At 46.5% G+C, this 16,041-nt stretch overlaps 6 protein-coding genes across 6 annotated transcripts; 3 read left to right on the top strand and 3 right to left on the bottom strand.

Moving 5' to 3' along the window:
• Positions 1–196: 196 nt before the first annotated feature.
• Positions 197–538, bottom strand: BDV27DRAFT_131539 (uncharacterized protein). Its single transcript, XM_032067650.1, has one exon. It carries the CDS (start codon positions 499–501, stop codon positions 343–345), a length of 159 nt encoding a protein of 52 aa, XP_031925525.1. The 5' UTR covers positions 502–538; the 3' UTR covers positions 197–342.
• A 792-nt stretch (positions 539–1,330) lies between these two features.
• BDV27DRAFT_131537 (putative GPI anchored cell wall protein) lies at positions 1,331–2,802 on the top strand. The gene is made up of 3 exons (XM_032067649.1): positions 1,331–1,664; positions 1,724–2,444; positions 2,507–2,802. Exons 1-3 carry the CDS (start codon positions 1,433–1,435, stop codon positions 2,532–2,534), a joined length of 981 nt encoding a protein of 326 aa, XP_031925524.1. The 5' UTR covers positions 1,331–1,432; the 3' UTR covers positions 2,535–2,802.
• Positions 2,803–3,720: 918 nt separating this feature from the next.
• BDV27DRAFT_18439 (uncharacterized protein) lies at positions 3,721–6,368 on the bottom strand (the record flags this gene model as incomplete). The annotated part of the gene is made up of 7 exons (XM_032075943.1): positions 3,721–4,449; positions 4,504–5,381; positions 5,443–5,762; positions 5,815–5,937; positions 5,993–6,048; positions 6,131–6,263; positions 6,319–6,368. 7 exons carry the CDS (start codon positions 6,366–6,368, stop codon positions 3,928–3,930), a joined length of 2,082 nt encoding a protein of 693 aa, XP_031925523.1. The 3' UTR covers positions 3,721–3,927.
• A 309-nt stretch (positions 6,369–6,677) lies between these two features.
• Positions 6,678–8,368, bottom strand: BDV27DRAFT_147000 (glycosyltransferase family 69 protein; the record flags this gene model as incomplete). The annotated part of the gene is made up of 6 exons (XM_032070676.1): positions 6,678–6,987; positions 7,111–7,559; positions 7,593–7,763; positions 7,797–7,997; positions 8,276–8,279; positions 8,346–8,368. 6 exons carry the CDS (start codon positions 8,366–8,368, stop codon positions 6,678–6,680), a joined length of 1,158 nt encoding a protein of 385 aa, XP_031925522.1.
• A 1,187-nt stretch (positions 8,369–9,555) lies between these two features.
• Positions 9,556–9,964, top strand: BDV27DRAFT_159785 (uncharacterized protein; the record flags this gene model as incomplete). The annotated part of the gene is made up of 2 exons (XM_032072928.1): positions 9,556–9,620; positions 9,679–9,964. 2 exons carry the CDS (start codon positions 9,556–9,558, stop codon positions 9,962–9,964), a joined length of 351 nt encoding a protein of 116 aa, XP_031925521.1.
• Positions 9,965–14,579: 4,615 nt separating this feature from the next.
• Positions 14,580–15,732, top strand: BDV27DRAFT_146999 (uncharacterized protein; the record flags this gene model as incomplete). Its single annotated transcript, XM_032070675.1, has 3 exons — positions 14,580–14,732; positions 14,785–14,821; positions 14,876–15,732. 3 exons carry the CDS (start codon positions 14,580–14,582, stop codon positions 15,730–15,732), a joined length of 1,047 nt encoding a protein of 348 aa, XP_031925520.1.
• Between the last annotated feature and the right edge of the window lie 309 nt (positions 15,733–16,041).

The following is a 16,041-nucleotide window of genomic DNA, read 5'->3' as shown; positions in this document are numbered from 1 at the left end:
AAAAAAAAAAAAGAAAAAAAGAAAGAAAGAAAACAGTACTAAAGGGGCCAATGATAAGTATTATATATTATTGAAGAATATGATACCGCAGGAAGTATAACGCACACAACAGCGCGCGCCTGAAGGCCTTCCCTAGAACTCACGTGATCTGCGCACACTACAAATAAACAATGTCGCCTTTCCACAGGCATTGGGTAAAGGTACCGGTATCAAGCATCCTGAGGGTCGAATATCTTCCTACCTGGGCACCCAGGCAGCTATGCCTTAGGACACCTAATTATTTCACGGTATTAGCTAGGGATCATTGGTAGGGCTAGCTGAGCTTTCATTTTTCCTTCCCATTCATTTCATTGATTGGTTCTTTTCATGTTGGGTTTTTTCTTCAGCGCACCTCAGCAGCTTCATCAGATGCGACCTGGCGAGTTTCCAATCTATTTTGATCGCATGGGCTTCAAAACCTGTTCTCCAAATGCTTTGGCGATTGCACCTGCCACTCAGCATCTTTATTTATTTGTCAAGTTTCACCAGGGAGTCGTATGACCACCGAGATATCTATACTACGACAAACTCTTTCCTATCTTGGAGTATATACAGTGGGCGATATTCATAGCTAGGCTTCGAACAACATATCATGGTTCGTACCAAGTACGGAAAAATAGAGTGATGGCCTTTGGCTAGATCTTAACGCCGACCCTAACCAGTCTCTTCTACAATCTATCACATTAAGTCACGCCTTTATACAACATGACCCATATCGTGTTACCTTAAATTTACAATGGGGTTAAAATCCATTTCAATCATCTTTATCCGTGCGTTGAGCACATGATTATACAGAAACATATATTTTTGCGTGGCCGATTTCTAATTGGCATTTGTTTCCCGGATGGGATACAACCGGCAAGGTATTTAGTAGGGATTCCAGTCGGATAAGCTTTACCCACTACATGAGAGCTTCTGCGTGTTTTCACTACTTGTAGATCCTATTAATAAACCATATGAACCAACGGATAACATCTACAAACCATGGTACTTTGTGCATTGATGCATGTAATTCAACAGTGCAGTCAGAGGCAGCCACTCATATTACGCGCTCAGATCGGCGAGCCGTGGTAAACGATATCGCCACCCAGACTACACTTACCGAGAACAGTATCTCAATGCACGCGAAGCTAGCGGGATCTAGTTCACGCTGGTGTTCATTAAGCATCGCCTTATTGGTAGGTCTCAGGTATCTAGAGATATTCGTTCAGGATGACGTCTACTATATCTCCCAGGTCAGTGTCCGGTTGGTCCAGGCTTACGAGTCTCAATTCTTTGAAACAAGGAGCACTGTCAAGCTAGCTCTAAACATAAATATGCTGTATCTCCCTTAGAGGGCCATCACTTCTAGTCACCTCATTTTCAAGCCCCAAAACCTATACTATTCACGATCATGAAAAACTTCATCATTTTAGCGGCTCTTGCGGCCAGCGCCCAGGGCCTCATGGGTCGCACTACTAATTGTTGCTTCCATCTTACTGCCTCAGGCGGTGCCTCGGGCACCGTTGGCCAGCTCAGCGATGGACAAAACCGTATTGGTGACAACACTCTGTCTCCTGCGCAATTCTGTATTAGCTCAGATGGATCTATCACGGATGGCAGTGGCCGTGGCTGCATTCTAACTCGTGAATAACACACCTTTTGGACACTGGAAGAAGCTTTAACAAACTAACAAACAGCTTAGCACCAACTACTCAGTTCCAGTGTGATCAGGGTGCCACACCCGAGTCGGGCTTCTCTATTAGCCCATCTGGCCTGCTAGAGTTTCAAGGTGGCTCTGACTTCATTGCTTGTGACACTGGCCAGAACGGTGGTATGAACATCCATGTCACTCCAAGCAAGGCCCTCGGGAAGTGTGTAAACATCCAATTGAGGGCCGACTCATGCGTACCCTCTGCCTCCTCTACCCCCTCTGCCCCGCCAGCCACTTCGTCCGCTAGCAGTAGCTGTCCGACCACGTTATCATCCGGCAACTTTGAGTTTCCTCACCTGATCATCCCTGTCAACTCAGAGTCTCCCAATAAGCCTTTAGGCAACTCATTCAACGGCACGGTGACCTCGACCATCTCAAGTATATTTAACTTCGATATTCCCCAGTCTGATTCTGGCAAGACGTGCAGATTAGTCTTCCTATTTCCCCGGAAAGCTGATCTTCAGACCTCATCCTTTAGTTTCAGCGGTGACGGCAACATAAACTTTTCCAAACTTTCCAAGGCTGCTAATACCTCTACTACCTTTGACAATGCCCCCTCTATCTCACAGGACCTAGGTAGTATCACGGTTTCACCTGGAAATTCATTCGTTGTCTCAACCTTCTCTTGCCCCGCTGGTGAGGCTATTGCCTTCGAGATGAAAAATGCCGGTACCACGGACCTTAACTTCTTTGAGGACTTCAACCCGTCTCCGTAAGTTTACTCGTCTTGGTAGACACACCTTTCAATTGAACGGAAGCTAATACCCCTTCAAGTCTGGGTCTTTTCATCACTGTCTGCTAAAGAAATACGCGTAACCTCGGTGTCCTTCTCAGACTCTCATCATTGATAGTTGATCATCTGTGTCGAATCCTGAGCAGAGTGATTATGCCGGAAACCAACAATTTGCCCAAAGCATCATGCCTCATGTGAATCTGATCTGGTCACTCTAATTTCTGTGAAGAAAAGTCATTCTTTTTTTCGTTGACGGCCTGGGAAAACATGAAATTGGCGGGGCTTTTGTACTATGTCAATCCTGAAATCGATTAATTATTTCTCTAACCCAGCAGCGGTGGTGTAGTAAAGACTGTACTATAGTAGGATATAATAGAGGCGCTGGTCCTAATCAGTTTATTGCTCGTGTGATTGATCGTGTTGGAATTTGTAAATATAACTAAATCTATATCACTATAGATATCTAAGCTTCAAATAATTCCCAACTCTACAGAGATTTATAGAATATGGTAAAAACTTCTTCGGCGTACCTAATCAGGCTCGCGGTATGCCTTGGCCCTTCGGAGCGTAGTAGGCCAATAGGCTGCAGGATATATGGAACGAGCGAGATTAGATATATTTTGGATTACAAGTAGAAGATATATAGATTAGAATACAATAAATTACTTAAAAATCTCCTGGCCAAAGACAATAGTTGCCAAGGTGGGAAGTGCAGCATACTTAGTGATTCTCGAACGTTATTATCCTTCTGTTGACTTTTCTGGAATGTTATATTCCCACATACAAACGAAGCTTTTACCAATAGGCGGGTTGTCGCCCGTTCTGCTCATCAAAAATGTAATTTATTCATAGTGTCACCGACCCGGTAAGCCCGGAGGTGTTTCCGTCCCCACCGGCTCTCTCATTCCGAGGGTCAAGACTAAGAAGCCCAATACTATGAAGAGCTTATACTCTTGACTTGGAGACGGTTCGGATGAATTGACTCTCTTGGTAGCCCGCAGACGAAGTGGGCTTTCTACTGAGAAACCAACGCGTCCGGGAAATGACATATTGAACTGCGAGATAACATTGTTGACATAGTATTCTTACGAATTAGGAAGACTTCTGGAGTTGCACTAGGTGACCCAGGATCTACCAGCCAGAGTGGGGAAAGTCAGTCTCTGTGTCTATATCCGACCCATGAACTTGAAATTCGGTCTCGTATCGATCTATTCACCCGCCTGCAACTGACCCCCGAGCTGGAGGACGGATATCTTGAGGCAAAATGCAACGTAGTAAGCCCCTTTGAGTCAATCTGTAACGCTACAAGCTTGGTGAATCATACGACGCCTCCATGGTTCAAGGTTGTCTGTTTGGTTTCTTGTTCGGAAGGGACTCATTTCTGCCTCAGAGTCTCTTGATTGTGGCGGAGGAAAGTATTCCCTAACGCCTTTATTCATCACAAAGCCCCCATGCGACTGCTTCAAAGCATCCGACCGTACATTGGATCGGTCATATCAAAGTTAAACCAGTCATGGATGGCCCTCCCATAATCTTCAGCTTGTAGAAAGAAGTCGCCCTGATTAATCATGTTCAGGTCTGTCAAACTATCGACACCCCCCAATTGTGTGGCACTGGGTCCTTGGCTGGTAGACCCAATTGGTGTGTTCAACCTATTGAGTTGGTGGCGCGGAGTGTTGTCCTCGGGTGCATAGGCAGAGATCTCCTTCCAAGCCGTCTTATGACCCGAGATGCCTGCAGTACCAACCATGGAAAACTCTGCAACATCTGACTCATGACATTGATCCTCCACATCGATGATACCATCAAACATGGATTTATCGGTATTCGTTTCCCTTCTGCCCGCTTTTTCGTATATCAGAATATCCCAGAGTAACTGAGCATCGATCGACCAGGAGAGGTGAGGCTCGTGGGGCCCGTTGGATTGAGTGTCAATCGGTGGAACCGTAGTAATGCTATCTTCAAGTTTGCGAAGGTTTTGCGTCTGAGTAAATGAAAGTCAGCCGGGGCCCATAGCACTGTACTAGGCAAGAGATACCATCGAGAAAACGAAAGGCCATATTGATCCCATGCGGTCCAGAAATCGCATGCACTTATCGTAACCGTCTTGTGCTCTCTTGCGAAGGCTGTCATCCTCAACGAAACTGTGTTGTAAGTGAATCGTAGCAACCACGACCACGCAGTGGGCAATGGAAGGATCGGAAATCTGGAAATTTTGCGTTTCCACAAGATCGAGAAAACAAATGGTCCAGGCAGTATGCCGGGAGATATGATCAAATGATTGATGCATGAAGGTTTGTGGCATCATGTGCCGGAAATTTTTCAAGCGCATGGATAAGAGGAAAGGGTGATTTATTAGAGTCGGAATGGCAGCATGAATAAATTGTATAAATAGCCATGGACCCCAATAGTCCCTTCGCTGATGTAGTGCCTCCGGGGATACACCCCCAAAATTATTCTTTGCAAATCGGTACCTGAGTGGGAATCTACAGTCCAGCTCAAGGTTGCGCAACATGACAATTGAATAATCAGATTGTGGTTCCCATGGGGGAGGATCTTCCGATCCGACTTGTGCAGCTGCGTAAATCCGGGCCATATGCCATACCTCAGCAGCTTGGGACATGTAAAATAGGATGCCGCGGTCTGAGTCATCCTCGGGACCTGGCTCATAACGCAGAGGAAGTCTAATGGATCGATGATTGGTTGTCTCCAACATACTGCTGTTCCTGAACAATGTCCCTATGCTCGTAGCCTTTGTTGCATCGGGAATAGATGCCTGGAGGCATTGCAGTAAGGAAATGCTTTGAATGCACAGGGAGCATTCCAATGGGTCCCCAAGGGATGACGCAGCCGGGAGGCAGCTTGCAAAATAGCTGGCCATTGCAAGGTCAAGGCCTGCTTGCATCACATCTCCATCTTTTACAGATAGCGTTAATCCAACTTTCCAGACTTTGCACACCTATCAAGTCGTACTCACCGGCAAAGCAGGCCATGCTCAGAAGGCAGAGGGTCTGTAATGTTGAAAGCTTCACCTTGCTGTTTGCAACGTGTTCCATGACTAATTTTCGACACAGGCCAGACATTGAGTCTATCTCGTGTCGAATGGTGGGTTTGAGATGGCCGGGTGGAAATCGGCAAGTCAACGTCTGTATTGCTAGCTGAAGCTCCTGATCACGGAATTGGACAGAGTTGGGGAAATCCTCTTGTCTGAATAGACACAGTGGTTGGTTGTGGCACCATTTCTGGTATAACTGACCAACTTCAACAAGCCTGTCTTCTCCAGCCGGGAAGATTGGGCTTCCAAGATCAGCTTGAGGGCTCGCCATAATAGGGGTTATATCGCACTCACAGTCCGACGTCATGAATAGGCTGCAATTCAATGGTTTGGTGTGCTTGTGAGGGCGTCGGAGAGTGTGTAGATTTCGATGATCTGGTAAGGACACCCGTCGGTGAAGCTCGTGTGTTGGAACGGCTTCATTGGAGACAGTCAGTGCTTGAACTAGGCGACTGCAAAATGTGAGTCTTACTCTAGAGACCGCAGGACTTGATCTAGCTTGTCTTCAAGTGCCTCCATCCGACGCCCCTGCACACCCGTCAGTAGACGCCAACTACACGGCTGGAGCTCTGTTCATTTGAATCAGATCGAATGATAATATGGAACTTACGAGAGTGCCATGATGCCTTTCTTGATTACGGAACCGCTGGCCAGGCGGACCGGAGCTATAATTGCAAGGCTGTCCCAGGCGCTGGCAAAACGAGCACGTTGGCCGTTGTCCAGGGCATTTGACCTTTTTCCGGCTAGTTGTATCTCATTAGACGGCCAAAGTATCATCCAAACTTGATTTAACCTTACCGACAGGGCTCGCAAGCCTGATGGACCCGTCGTTGTCTCGAGCCTTCCATCTAGAAGGATACATGAAGAGAGGAATTGTGGTGGTGTGATACGTCGAATACCGTACCCGTATTACAGCGCTACAAGGTTACCACGTGACGGGCCACAGGTGTGAGGCTGAGGCACTACGACGGAGTTACTCCGGTGTCAGAAACCGAGTACTGATAGCAAAACTAAGTGTGGCTTTCAATCTCATTCCCAGCCTAGAGGGTTAGACACCACCAGGTGGAAATACGCCCCTCTGATAAGTATACGCAGATGTTGCAAAAGCTTCCAATAGTACATCAAAACAAAGTAGACAACGTGTAGAATCACTCATCTCAAGCTAAGGCCAGCGTCGGCATTGGTATAGTCTGCCAACCTTTCTGGCCTTCTTCACGACAGGGAGTAATAACCTGCAACCCTTGTCGCCCACAGAAGCCATCATATCTGGCAATTCGCTCAACAGTCTGAAAGGAGCCACTTCCCTTGTCATAGGTAACGAACACAGTGTCTTCGACATTCTGTCCTGGAACCTCCTCTCGATGAGGGTTATACCAAGGCAGACCAATAAGATGGTTACCGATATTATGGATAATCGAGGATAGCCTCTCAAAGCGACGAGTCGTCCAAAGCCAAGACAGTGTAGGGCTATCATACGCCACACGCACGAACGGGTTCATTTAGATGCTCGTCTCGGTCAAGTCGCCTGGATTATGTTGCGGCGCCTGGATATCTACATGAATGAGACAGCATTTAAAGGCATCCCAAAACAGATTAATATCTTGTAAAGCACGGAACCGTGCTGGGAGTCGTGTCCCCGCTATCTCAGTCTTTTGCCCGGTACCACCTCGGAAAGACTGCGCCTCGAAGGCTACCATACCTCCCCAGCAACTCCGGACCAGCACGGTATCCCTTCCGTTGAGAACGTCCTTACCGCTTTGTCCGCTGTCAGAGCCCGAGAACCAGGGGAGGAAAGGGAGGCCCATGCTGCACCCCTCTGAATCCCGGGAAGCATAGGTATCGTAGAATTTGAAGGGGTTGATGAAATCAACGGCACAAGCGGCGCGGTATTGCGCTATCACTGTATCGTCGACGTTGGTAGAGAACAGCAGCTCTAATGCGTCGATGGGATTAAAGGCGACGTCGTTTAGATACAGATTCTTATCGTAATGAATCGTAGTTTTCTCTAACGGGTTCAAGAGCCCGGTTGCGAGCCTCGGCTAAATACACAATGCTCTTTGTTCGCTCTTCACCACCCGGAATGGTAACTTTGGGGGGGGGGTTATGCAGATTACATGGCCCCCGTATAAAATTGACTTGGTGCATGCAACGCGTTTCTCTAGAGCTTGCAATGCGACTTTGCCATCGCTGTCATTTTCGTATAGACTGAGGAAGGCATTGTCCTCTCCAAGTAGGTTGATAAACTGGAGAACACTGGACCTCCAATGTCCTCATACGAGCTCTCCACTGGGGTCATACAGGGTTGCAGCCATGAAGACCTTCTCATTGCGCGGGTTCCCTCGGCCAGGTCGGTCCGAGTTCAATAGCTTAGCGCGAAGCGACAAGTAGTGAGCTAGAAGTCGCGTGTATATCGGATAAAGCATCCATGTAACAATAGAAAGGCTTACAATAGTCCAGACGAAGACATAAACATAGTACTAAGGCGGTCGCCACAAAAGGCACCGATGGTATCGAGGATCGAGGATGCCGCGGCAAAGCCTGGATCAACGGCCTATAATATCTGCGACGACAATACCCAATTAACGAGAAGATCCCTGAAAAGAAAGACATATGTTCTGAGAGGGGTTCAGGGCAGATCGCTCTTGCGGTCTGACACCGGCCTCATAGAAATCATAACGCCTTTGGGAGTCAACAGAAAGCCACGTCTCCAGTCGATGTCCCTCAGACAAGGGGTGCGAATCAGCCGAACCCTTACATAACTATACACATGACTCAGCTATTCGGGTAGTTCGGAAATGCTGCATGACGTAAAATTGGTAACCTACTAATGCTTTGGGGCTGAAGCCATGCAGCAACGTTGATCCTTAGGTAATGGATTCCCTACAAGATTGACCAGTCACATCACAACGAGAAATGTTGGTAGTTAACAGTTCCGTATTAATCAATGCAATGTGAACAGGAGGCGGGGAAGTTCGGTCATAAATTCCATTGATGTGCATAACTCCCTGTGGTACCTGCTGGGAATTGGGTTGATCTTCTTAGGGCATCTAGGGCATATCTCCCCGAAACGTGATTCGTTGAACCCCGATCTCACTCTACGGAGATCCTCAGTATCAGGAATAAAAATAAAAACAATAACAAAGCATTTTTTACATGGTTTCATCTCGTACTCAATGTCCCGTACCTTAAGCTCTGCCTTCTCTCCGATATGCATGCATAAGATGGACGAGGTTGGTCCTGACTCAACGTAGTTGGAGAAAGGTTTGGAATCGATCGCAACCCGAGGTAATATTAGATTTCTGCGTGTCCACTGTGGACCCATTGGGGTTTGGAGCCCCATTCTCGTTGTAACGTTACTGAATATCCTTCCATCTTTAGACATGGCACAGCCTGATGATCGGTGTACTCCATGCGCTTCAGGTATATGTGGGGCGCTGCAGCAAGGGATAACACGCGGTTAAACAACCACACGAATGCTTATAACCACCATGAAGACGATCATGCGGCATCGATAATGGAGATGGCTGGTTCTGTTATAGCTTAGGATAACCAAAATGATGAATTGCTGAGGGTTCTACAGTCGAATACTGCTTCAGCAAAGATAGGATAATACATGTTCTGGGGACTAGGAAAATGTAGTATGAACCGATGTCCGAGGAGGCTTCTCCTTCCTGTATAGGAAACGAGCTGCATCGGAATAGATTCAACTCCGTGATGGGGCTATGATGTGGATAGCCGCCTGCATCACAGTTGTCCTTACATCAAATGGTTCCCAACAAGAACAATAAGCTTCTATTCGCGAGAGCAATACGAGATCTCCAGCGAGGAGGATTGCTCGGATTGGGGTCAGCCTCAGTCTACACCAGCTGTTCAACGTATCCCTCACCTTCAAAACTACTCACCATGAGCACCTCTCTCAATTATAAAAGGAGGGAAACTCCCCAGCTTTGGATCTCATAGGAATCATACTCCAACACATCCAGCACTCCCAGAACCAACACACTTCGAACCAAACTACCCTTTAAGCCATCCACAATGCAATTCACTACCCTCATTAACGTCGCACTTCTTGTGACCGGCAGCCTTGCCTACTCCAACAAGTATGTGGACTCCTTATGCCCTCGTCGTCGAACTTGCTAACGACCATTGCCCGTAAAGCTGCAAGGGCTCTAGCAATTCTCCCAGTATTACTGATTGCCAGGAGGCGATCCGGAGAATCGATGAAGGTTCGGACTACGGTGACGGCTCTGAATTCTCCGTCGGAAATTGCTACATGGTTTACGCTACCAACGGTGCTGGTGAACAAAAGCTCAGCGGCAAGAACATCCGTGACACAGCACAATCAATCCTGGACTCCTGTGGTCACCACAAGGGAAGCTACGGCACCAACAACTGTGACTCTTGCCACGTCACCGTCAACTACAGAGCTCCTAAGAAGTTCTAAGAAACGATTAGACGACTTTTCATGAGACCTGGCTTGTGGTCTGGAGTTACTATTCCATTAGGAGGAAGAGCTTGGTTCGGAAGGGAAAGAACAGGGGGAGGTCTGTTTTCCGAGGACATTGTCGACCCAATTTGGTTTTCATGCATGCACATAGACACCTAGTTAGTGAGGCTACGCAGATATGAACGCCATGAAGTGATTGTTTTTCAATGACTGATCCGTGTGAGAGATATAGTTCGATTAGGACCCTGAGAGCAATATGTATTCATGTGCCTTTTAGTAGGTATCAATAAGATCATGTTAAATTGCAGAATCTATGTAAAAGAAGATCCATCGTTATTTCATGGCTCTTAATGATTGAGCGTCTGCAAATGGGAGGCATTCATCGATATAGATAGGTTAACGTACCTTCTAACGGAATGGGGTGTGTCATTATATATATATCTTAGCACTTTCAGTCCTATCGTTAGCAGTCACATTTCTTAAAGTAGGAATCAATGCGAGCATAGAACTCAAATTGTAGGGAAGTGGTCAATGAATGAAACACGGGGGCGACGTTAAAATGGAGTTCCCGTTCAGACTGGCTAGTTATAGGGTATGGTATCAGTAACCTCTAGAGCTACAAGTGAACATGTGATGTCAGCTTCGGAATATTCTATATGTGTGACGGAAGTAGGCACCAGTCCAGGTAGTTCACATCAATTGGCCAGATTCCAAGGTCAACAGCATTGATGTGACGATTAGCGTTTGCCATCAACCCCTCATGACGTGGTCATCAGCTGAACAGATGGACTGAAAGCTCACAGGTGCTCAATCATATACCCATCCAAACCAAACTAACAGCTTCCAGTTTATTGCTGATGTTTCGCAGAAAAGCATGGCCGACAGAGTCGTAGTATTCCTTCACTACGAAGAACGAGGCACCCTCCTGCGCCATATGCAGGTGCCACTACTTCGTGAGCAGGTTTTAGGTTGCTCTTTCACGTCCCGAGCAACTATAGACGAAAGTTGATATGTCGGATGATAGCAAATGCAAAGGTCGTATGGTCTGATTATTCGAACATCGACCTTATTACCGGGAGGCAGACAGTGCAACGAAAGACTGAAGACACGGGAAGATCGTGTGCGTTGTTCTTCGACCACAACCACTCACGTTACTAATTTTTCTAGACGAAAAGACGTATGTCTATGCCTATATAACCAGTCCATTAATGGCAAAAGATGCTTCATTCAATGTCGTCGCTAGGCCAGGGCCTTCCGGCGGAGTGGTTGACGCGTTAATTGAATTATTGGAAATTCTCGAGAGAAAGGCATTGGCAGCCCTTGAAGCGTGTTGCGCTGAGAATCAAGCGGAATGGGTTGAGGTCAAAGACAAATAATATATGTGAATCATAGCTGCTAGTTATGGAACCTTAGTTTATGCAGCACAGCACTTCAGGATGCATAGCAGTATGTCATTTGGGCACTTCCTTGATAGAAATTTGCCAGGTTTGTAGGATATTTGACTTGTTTGCTAAGCATAATGCCACATGTCTGCATGCCAGATTAGACAATTATTAACCTGTGCAAAAATACCGCAGGGGCTCAGACATCTTTCACTAGTCTTATAAAATATTCAAATAAACAGGCCCGTATCAAATGCAATGCTTAGTTATGCCATAAAACAATTTAATGCACACATATAAGCCTAGTCAGCGCTTAGATGTTTATAAAGCTGCAAAAGGGAGGTATGATAGACAAGGGAGGTATTGATATGAAACCATGACACATTTAAATATGATAAATTGTGTTTCTTTATCACATTACTACTGCTCGAGGGGCCAGTACCGTCCAAGATGTTGTTGCCACTTGCACCTACGATCTATGAACAGAATACTCATGGAAAGCATTAAAGGCCGGTTCAGTGCCATATATAAGCCTGTCAACGCTACCACGTAGGGAAACGCTCGAAAGAAGTATTGCTACAATATTTACAATTTATACTTCACTTAGTAGAGCCGTCTCCCACAGCCCTCTATACAATATTTCATATTGGGCCTTTAGACAAACGATAACCCGATAGAAAAAATCTGATCTTTCCCCCACCTTCATGAGTTTACTTTCCAAGTCAAGAAAGACCTCCAGATTAAAATTGAATAGTGCAGTGAGTCAATCTGCAGAAAGCCAGATTCGTACCACTGTACCCACATGGATCAAAGATGACTATGAACCATTTACCATATGCGGCTATTCGTCCTCAGATCCTTGCCAATAAAGTTTGTCAATGCTTTAGCATAGCAGTCGGCTACTTTCCGATCCCCATATTGATCCCAGAATATATATTTTTAGCTGAATCCTGACCCTGACCCCTTACCAGGATCGGCAATTCCGTGTCTTACTTTTGCATTCTCATAAATCAAATTATATTAGTGCAATTAATATGTCAACGCAAGTGGGAGATAGACATATTGTATGAAAAAGAATCCGTTGGAAAATGAAGATTGAAGATCAGTTGCCCCTGAAGCTAGTCTGACCTAGGCTGCGAGCTAAATTGCTCGAAGGAGTTTTAGGGCGAAAGGAACAACTAAAATTGGCTTGTCACATGATCAACGGTCAAGTGACTCGTGGGTTGTCTTGCTTTAATACTGACCATAGTAAGGCTATTTGACATGCTAAAGGAGTTGGTCCTAAGTGTACAATGCTATCACAGAGACTCCTCATATATGCTGGAAGCCGTATAGTCAGGAATTCACTGTAAGACCAGGGCCATCCCCGAATGAACTTGGCAAAGCTATATGTAAGAGATGAATAGAGAGGAGGAAAGACAAGAGAAAAAAAGGCAAAGAAAGGCAACGGAATGCAAATCCCAAAAGGTGCCTAACCAGTTTTACCAATAATTCAAGTACGGCGCAGAGAAATGAAGCCAATGTGGAAGCCCACCGTTGAGGATCCCAGAGCGGGTCCTGGAATACCATTCTTCTCCACTACCATCGTGGCTGGTATGGCAGCAGTTGTCCTGTGGTTCGGCAAGTTAGCGTGGAACCCCGAACCAGGGTTGACGCACAGAATTCCAACGACATACAGGACGCTCAGGCCAGACAGTGGACTCTTAGCTACCTGGAGCCGATAATGAAGAAGAAGTCCGCCCAGATTTCTAGCATTCTGGGGAGCCATCACAAAGCATTGGCCTATGATGATGGTCACGGAGAACGCCAGGGCGTCTAAACTACAGCTCCCTTGTGCTTCCTACAACGACATTAAATTGAACACTAGTGTTGGCGACTATCCCAATATTAGGGCAGACTATCATGATGAGGCATCTTATTTCATGTACTAGTTGTCTAAGGTGGAAGTTGCGGTTCCGTATTTAGCGTGGAAAGGATATAGTGCAGCCTTAGTACACGCATCACCTTAGACAGTAGCTCCTCAGCCATGATAAGCGAAATCATAAACTACACTAGGTGCAGTGTAAAACAGGGTCAAGGACAGACCCTCCGAAACACAAGAATCAGCACTTGGTCGTGGGCGATCAAACCGTGTTTTACCCTGGCCTGTGCTCGTCTGCACTACCGTTTCCATCTCGTTGGGAACTCAGTTTGATCCTCCATAACTCTAATCTGAGACTGAAAAGTTGGCATAGTGAGACTAAGTGATCCTTCAGGAACCGAAATTTGTGTCAAGTGGAATAAGCTGGTATTTTATCCTATCGTTTTGGTGCAAATCCGACCCACCCGAAAGTTTCCAAGCATAAACGTCTTAGGGTTCGGGATCGCAGCCAATAGGAGTCACGGACTTGTTAAGCTTCGGCGCCATCGGCAGATCATTTTCACCCCGGCGAACAGAATGTCCAAGCTTGCTTGAATTCCAAAAGTTTTGCTCGACATGGATCCTCGAACTTCGTCGTATCCTTTCCCCTGAGGGTATCCTTTGCGGTTGAGAAGCTGAATTGTCAACTTACTTTACCAAATCCACGTTCCCGACGGGATCCCGACTCGGCCATACATTAGCACACCGGTCTAGAACGTGCGTTATAGGGAGGATTGGAGACTAATTTACTTAGCTTACAGCATCATATGATAAAGATCTTCGCTTAATTTAACTAGCAGATTGATCGCCTCGCTTTTTAAAACTAGTCTCAGACATAGATGAGGCATGGGGAAAAAAGTTTTAATTTCCGCCGTTCTTCTCCTATCTAAATGAGGAAACTACAGAGCGAGCCATGTCTCTGACCGATCGGCCATCGCCAATGTCGCTAGTCGGGCGAAGGAAAGTTTGCAACCTCCAACGTTTCTCCGATGTCTCTCAAAAGTGGATCTTTCTCCACCAAGTTAGGGTTGATGTGTACACTGCATATAGTTGGGGATCATGACGTCGCTGACTGTACAAAACAGCTAAGATTGACAAAAGTACGCCATATATTTAACTGTAACAACGGTCTGGAGATGCCGGCCACGCGACGTAGGCATGTCACATCCTCCAACACCTCACTCTTCTTCACCCCTCTTGTGGTCCCTTTATCTCTTTAATTTCTCTCCACTTCATGTGGCGGGCGTGAACTTTTCTTCTGGCATTGACCACGATGCCCGGAGGTATACGACCACCACCTGAAGTAATGGCATCGTGGCCGAAGCCGAATATGACCGACCCTGAATCGCATGGGCTGTCGAGTATTGTCCTCGCGTCAGTGTTTGGTGGCATTGCGCTGACTACGGTTGGGGTACGACTTTGGGCGAGGTGTGTTATTCAGCGTCGAGGCGGTTGGGATGACCTCTGTGCTGGACTGGCTGTGGTATGTTGCGTTTATTGCGTACACTATCATCGTTAAAGAGCTGACATCTTAGATCCCTGTTCTCGGGTTAGCGATCGCGTTTGTCCTGAGTACGCCCTTCTACATTATAACCTCGCACAAAGATCAGAAACTGACGATACCAGGCTCGGATGTCTACGGCGCAAACCTCCACACATGGGACAATACACTCCCCAAACTTATCGCGCAACGGCAGGTGGCACTCGCAATGGAGATGCTTTATGTGCTCGGCTCTGGATTGGTGCGAATTTCCGTCCTCCTGTTCTACCGACGAATGGGCTTCCGATCGATATCGCGGGGTTTCATACTCGCCACGTGGATCAGTATATTCTCCGTCGTCGGATACAGTGTTGCCTTCCTTGCGGTGATATTCGGGTCCTGTCAACCACTCCACGCCTACTGGGATCAAATTAACCCGGTATGGGCAGCATCGCATACGTGGAAATGCTATAACGAAGCGGTACATATTATAGTCGCAACAGGTGTCGCACTCATCCAAGATGCGGTTGTGACTACACTTCCCGCGATCTTGTGTTGGAACCTGCGGATTTCGTTCCGTGAGAAGATCGCTCTAGGTTCCATTTTCGTTGTGGGATACTTGACTCCCGTTATCGCGGGAATAAGACTCTACTTCATTGTCCGACTATACTATGTCTCCTACGATGCATCCTGGACTAGTTGGTATTGCTGGATGCTGGCGATGATGGAACTGCTTATTGCCATTACATGTTCGAGTTTACCCGCAGCTCGTGTCTTTTTTAACCAGTATAAGCCTTATGTGGATTTTGTCGGCACTGCACGAGGGATTAAGTCGGTTTTCAGCAGAAGCACATCTCGAAAGTCCATCTCTGCTCAACGGTCGAGGCGAGCCTCGTCGAGTACAGTCAAGCTGACTGAGCCGGCCCATTCTAAAAGCTCTACAACCTTTACAGATGAAGGGCCGGAAATAGAGCTTGATAGGATGCAGAAGATGCCTGTATAATAATGCTCTATACATATGCTGTACTATCAGTAACACTCCTAATAGTTTCAATGAGAGCATTCACTGGTTCGAATGATATTCGTTTGCATAGTCTAGCCGAGAATCTAATATGGGAAGGTTTTATGCTTCTTGGTAAACGGAAGCAAGGGCGAAGGAAACCAACACAAGAAAGAATAATAAAAAGAAAGGAAGAAAGGAATGCCAGAAGGCACAACATAGAAATTACATCAACAAAAGCAACTCGTTTCGGTAGGTCCAAATCGTTTCCAGCTATTTTTAACTTAGTACTAGTAGTAGGCTCCGACCAAT

This window comes from Aspergillus caelatus (assembly GCF_009193585.1).
Source record: "Aspergillus caelatus strain CBS 763.97 unplaced genomic scaffold BDV27scaffold_142, whole genome shotgun sequence".
Classification (NCBI taxonomy): domain Eukaryota; kingdom Fungi; phylum Ascomycota; class Eurotiomycetes; order Eurotiales; family Aspergillaceae; genus Aspergillus; species Aspergillus caelatus.
Note: the sequence above shows the minus strand (reverse complement) of the source record. Positions and strands in the feature narration are given on the sequence as shown.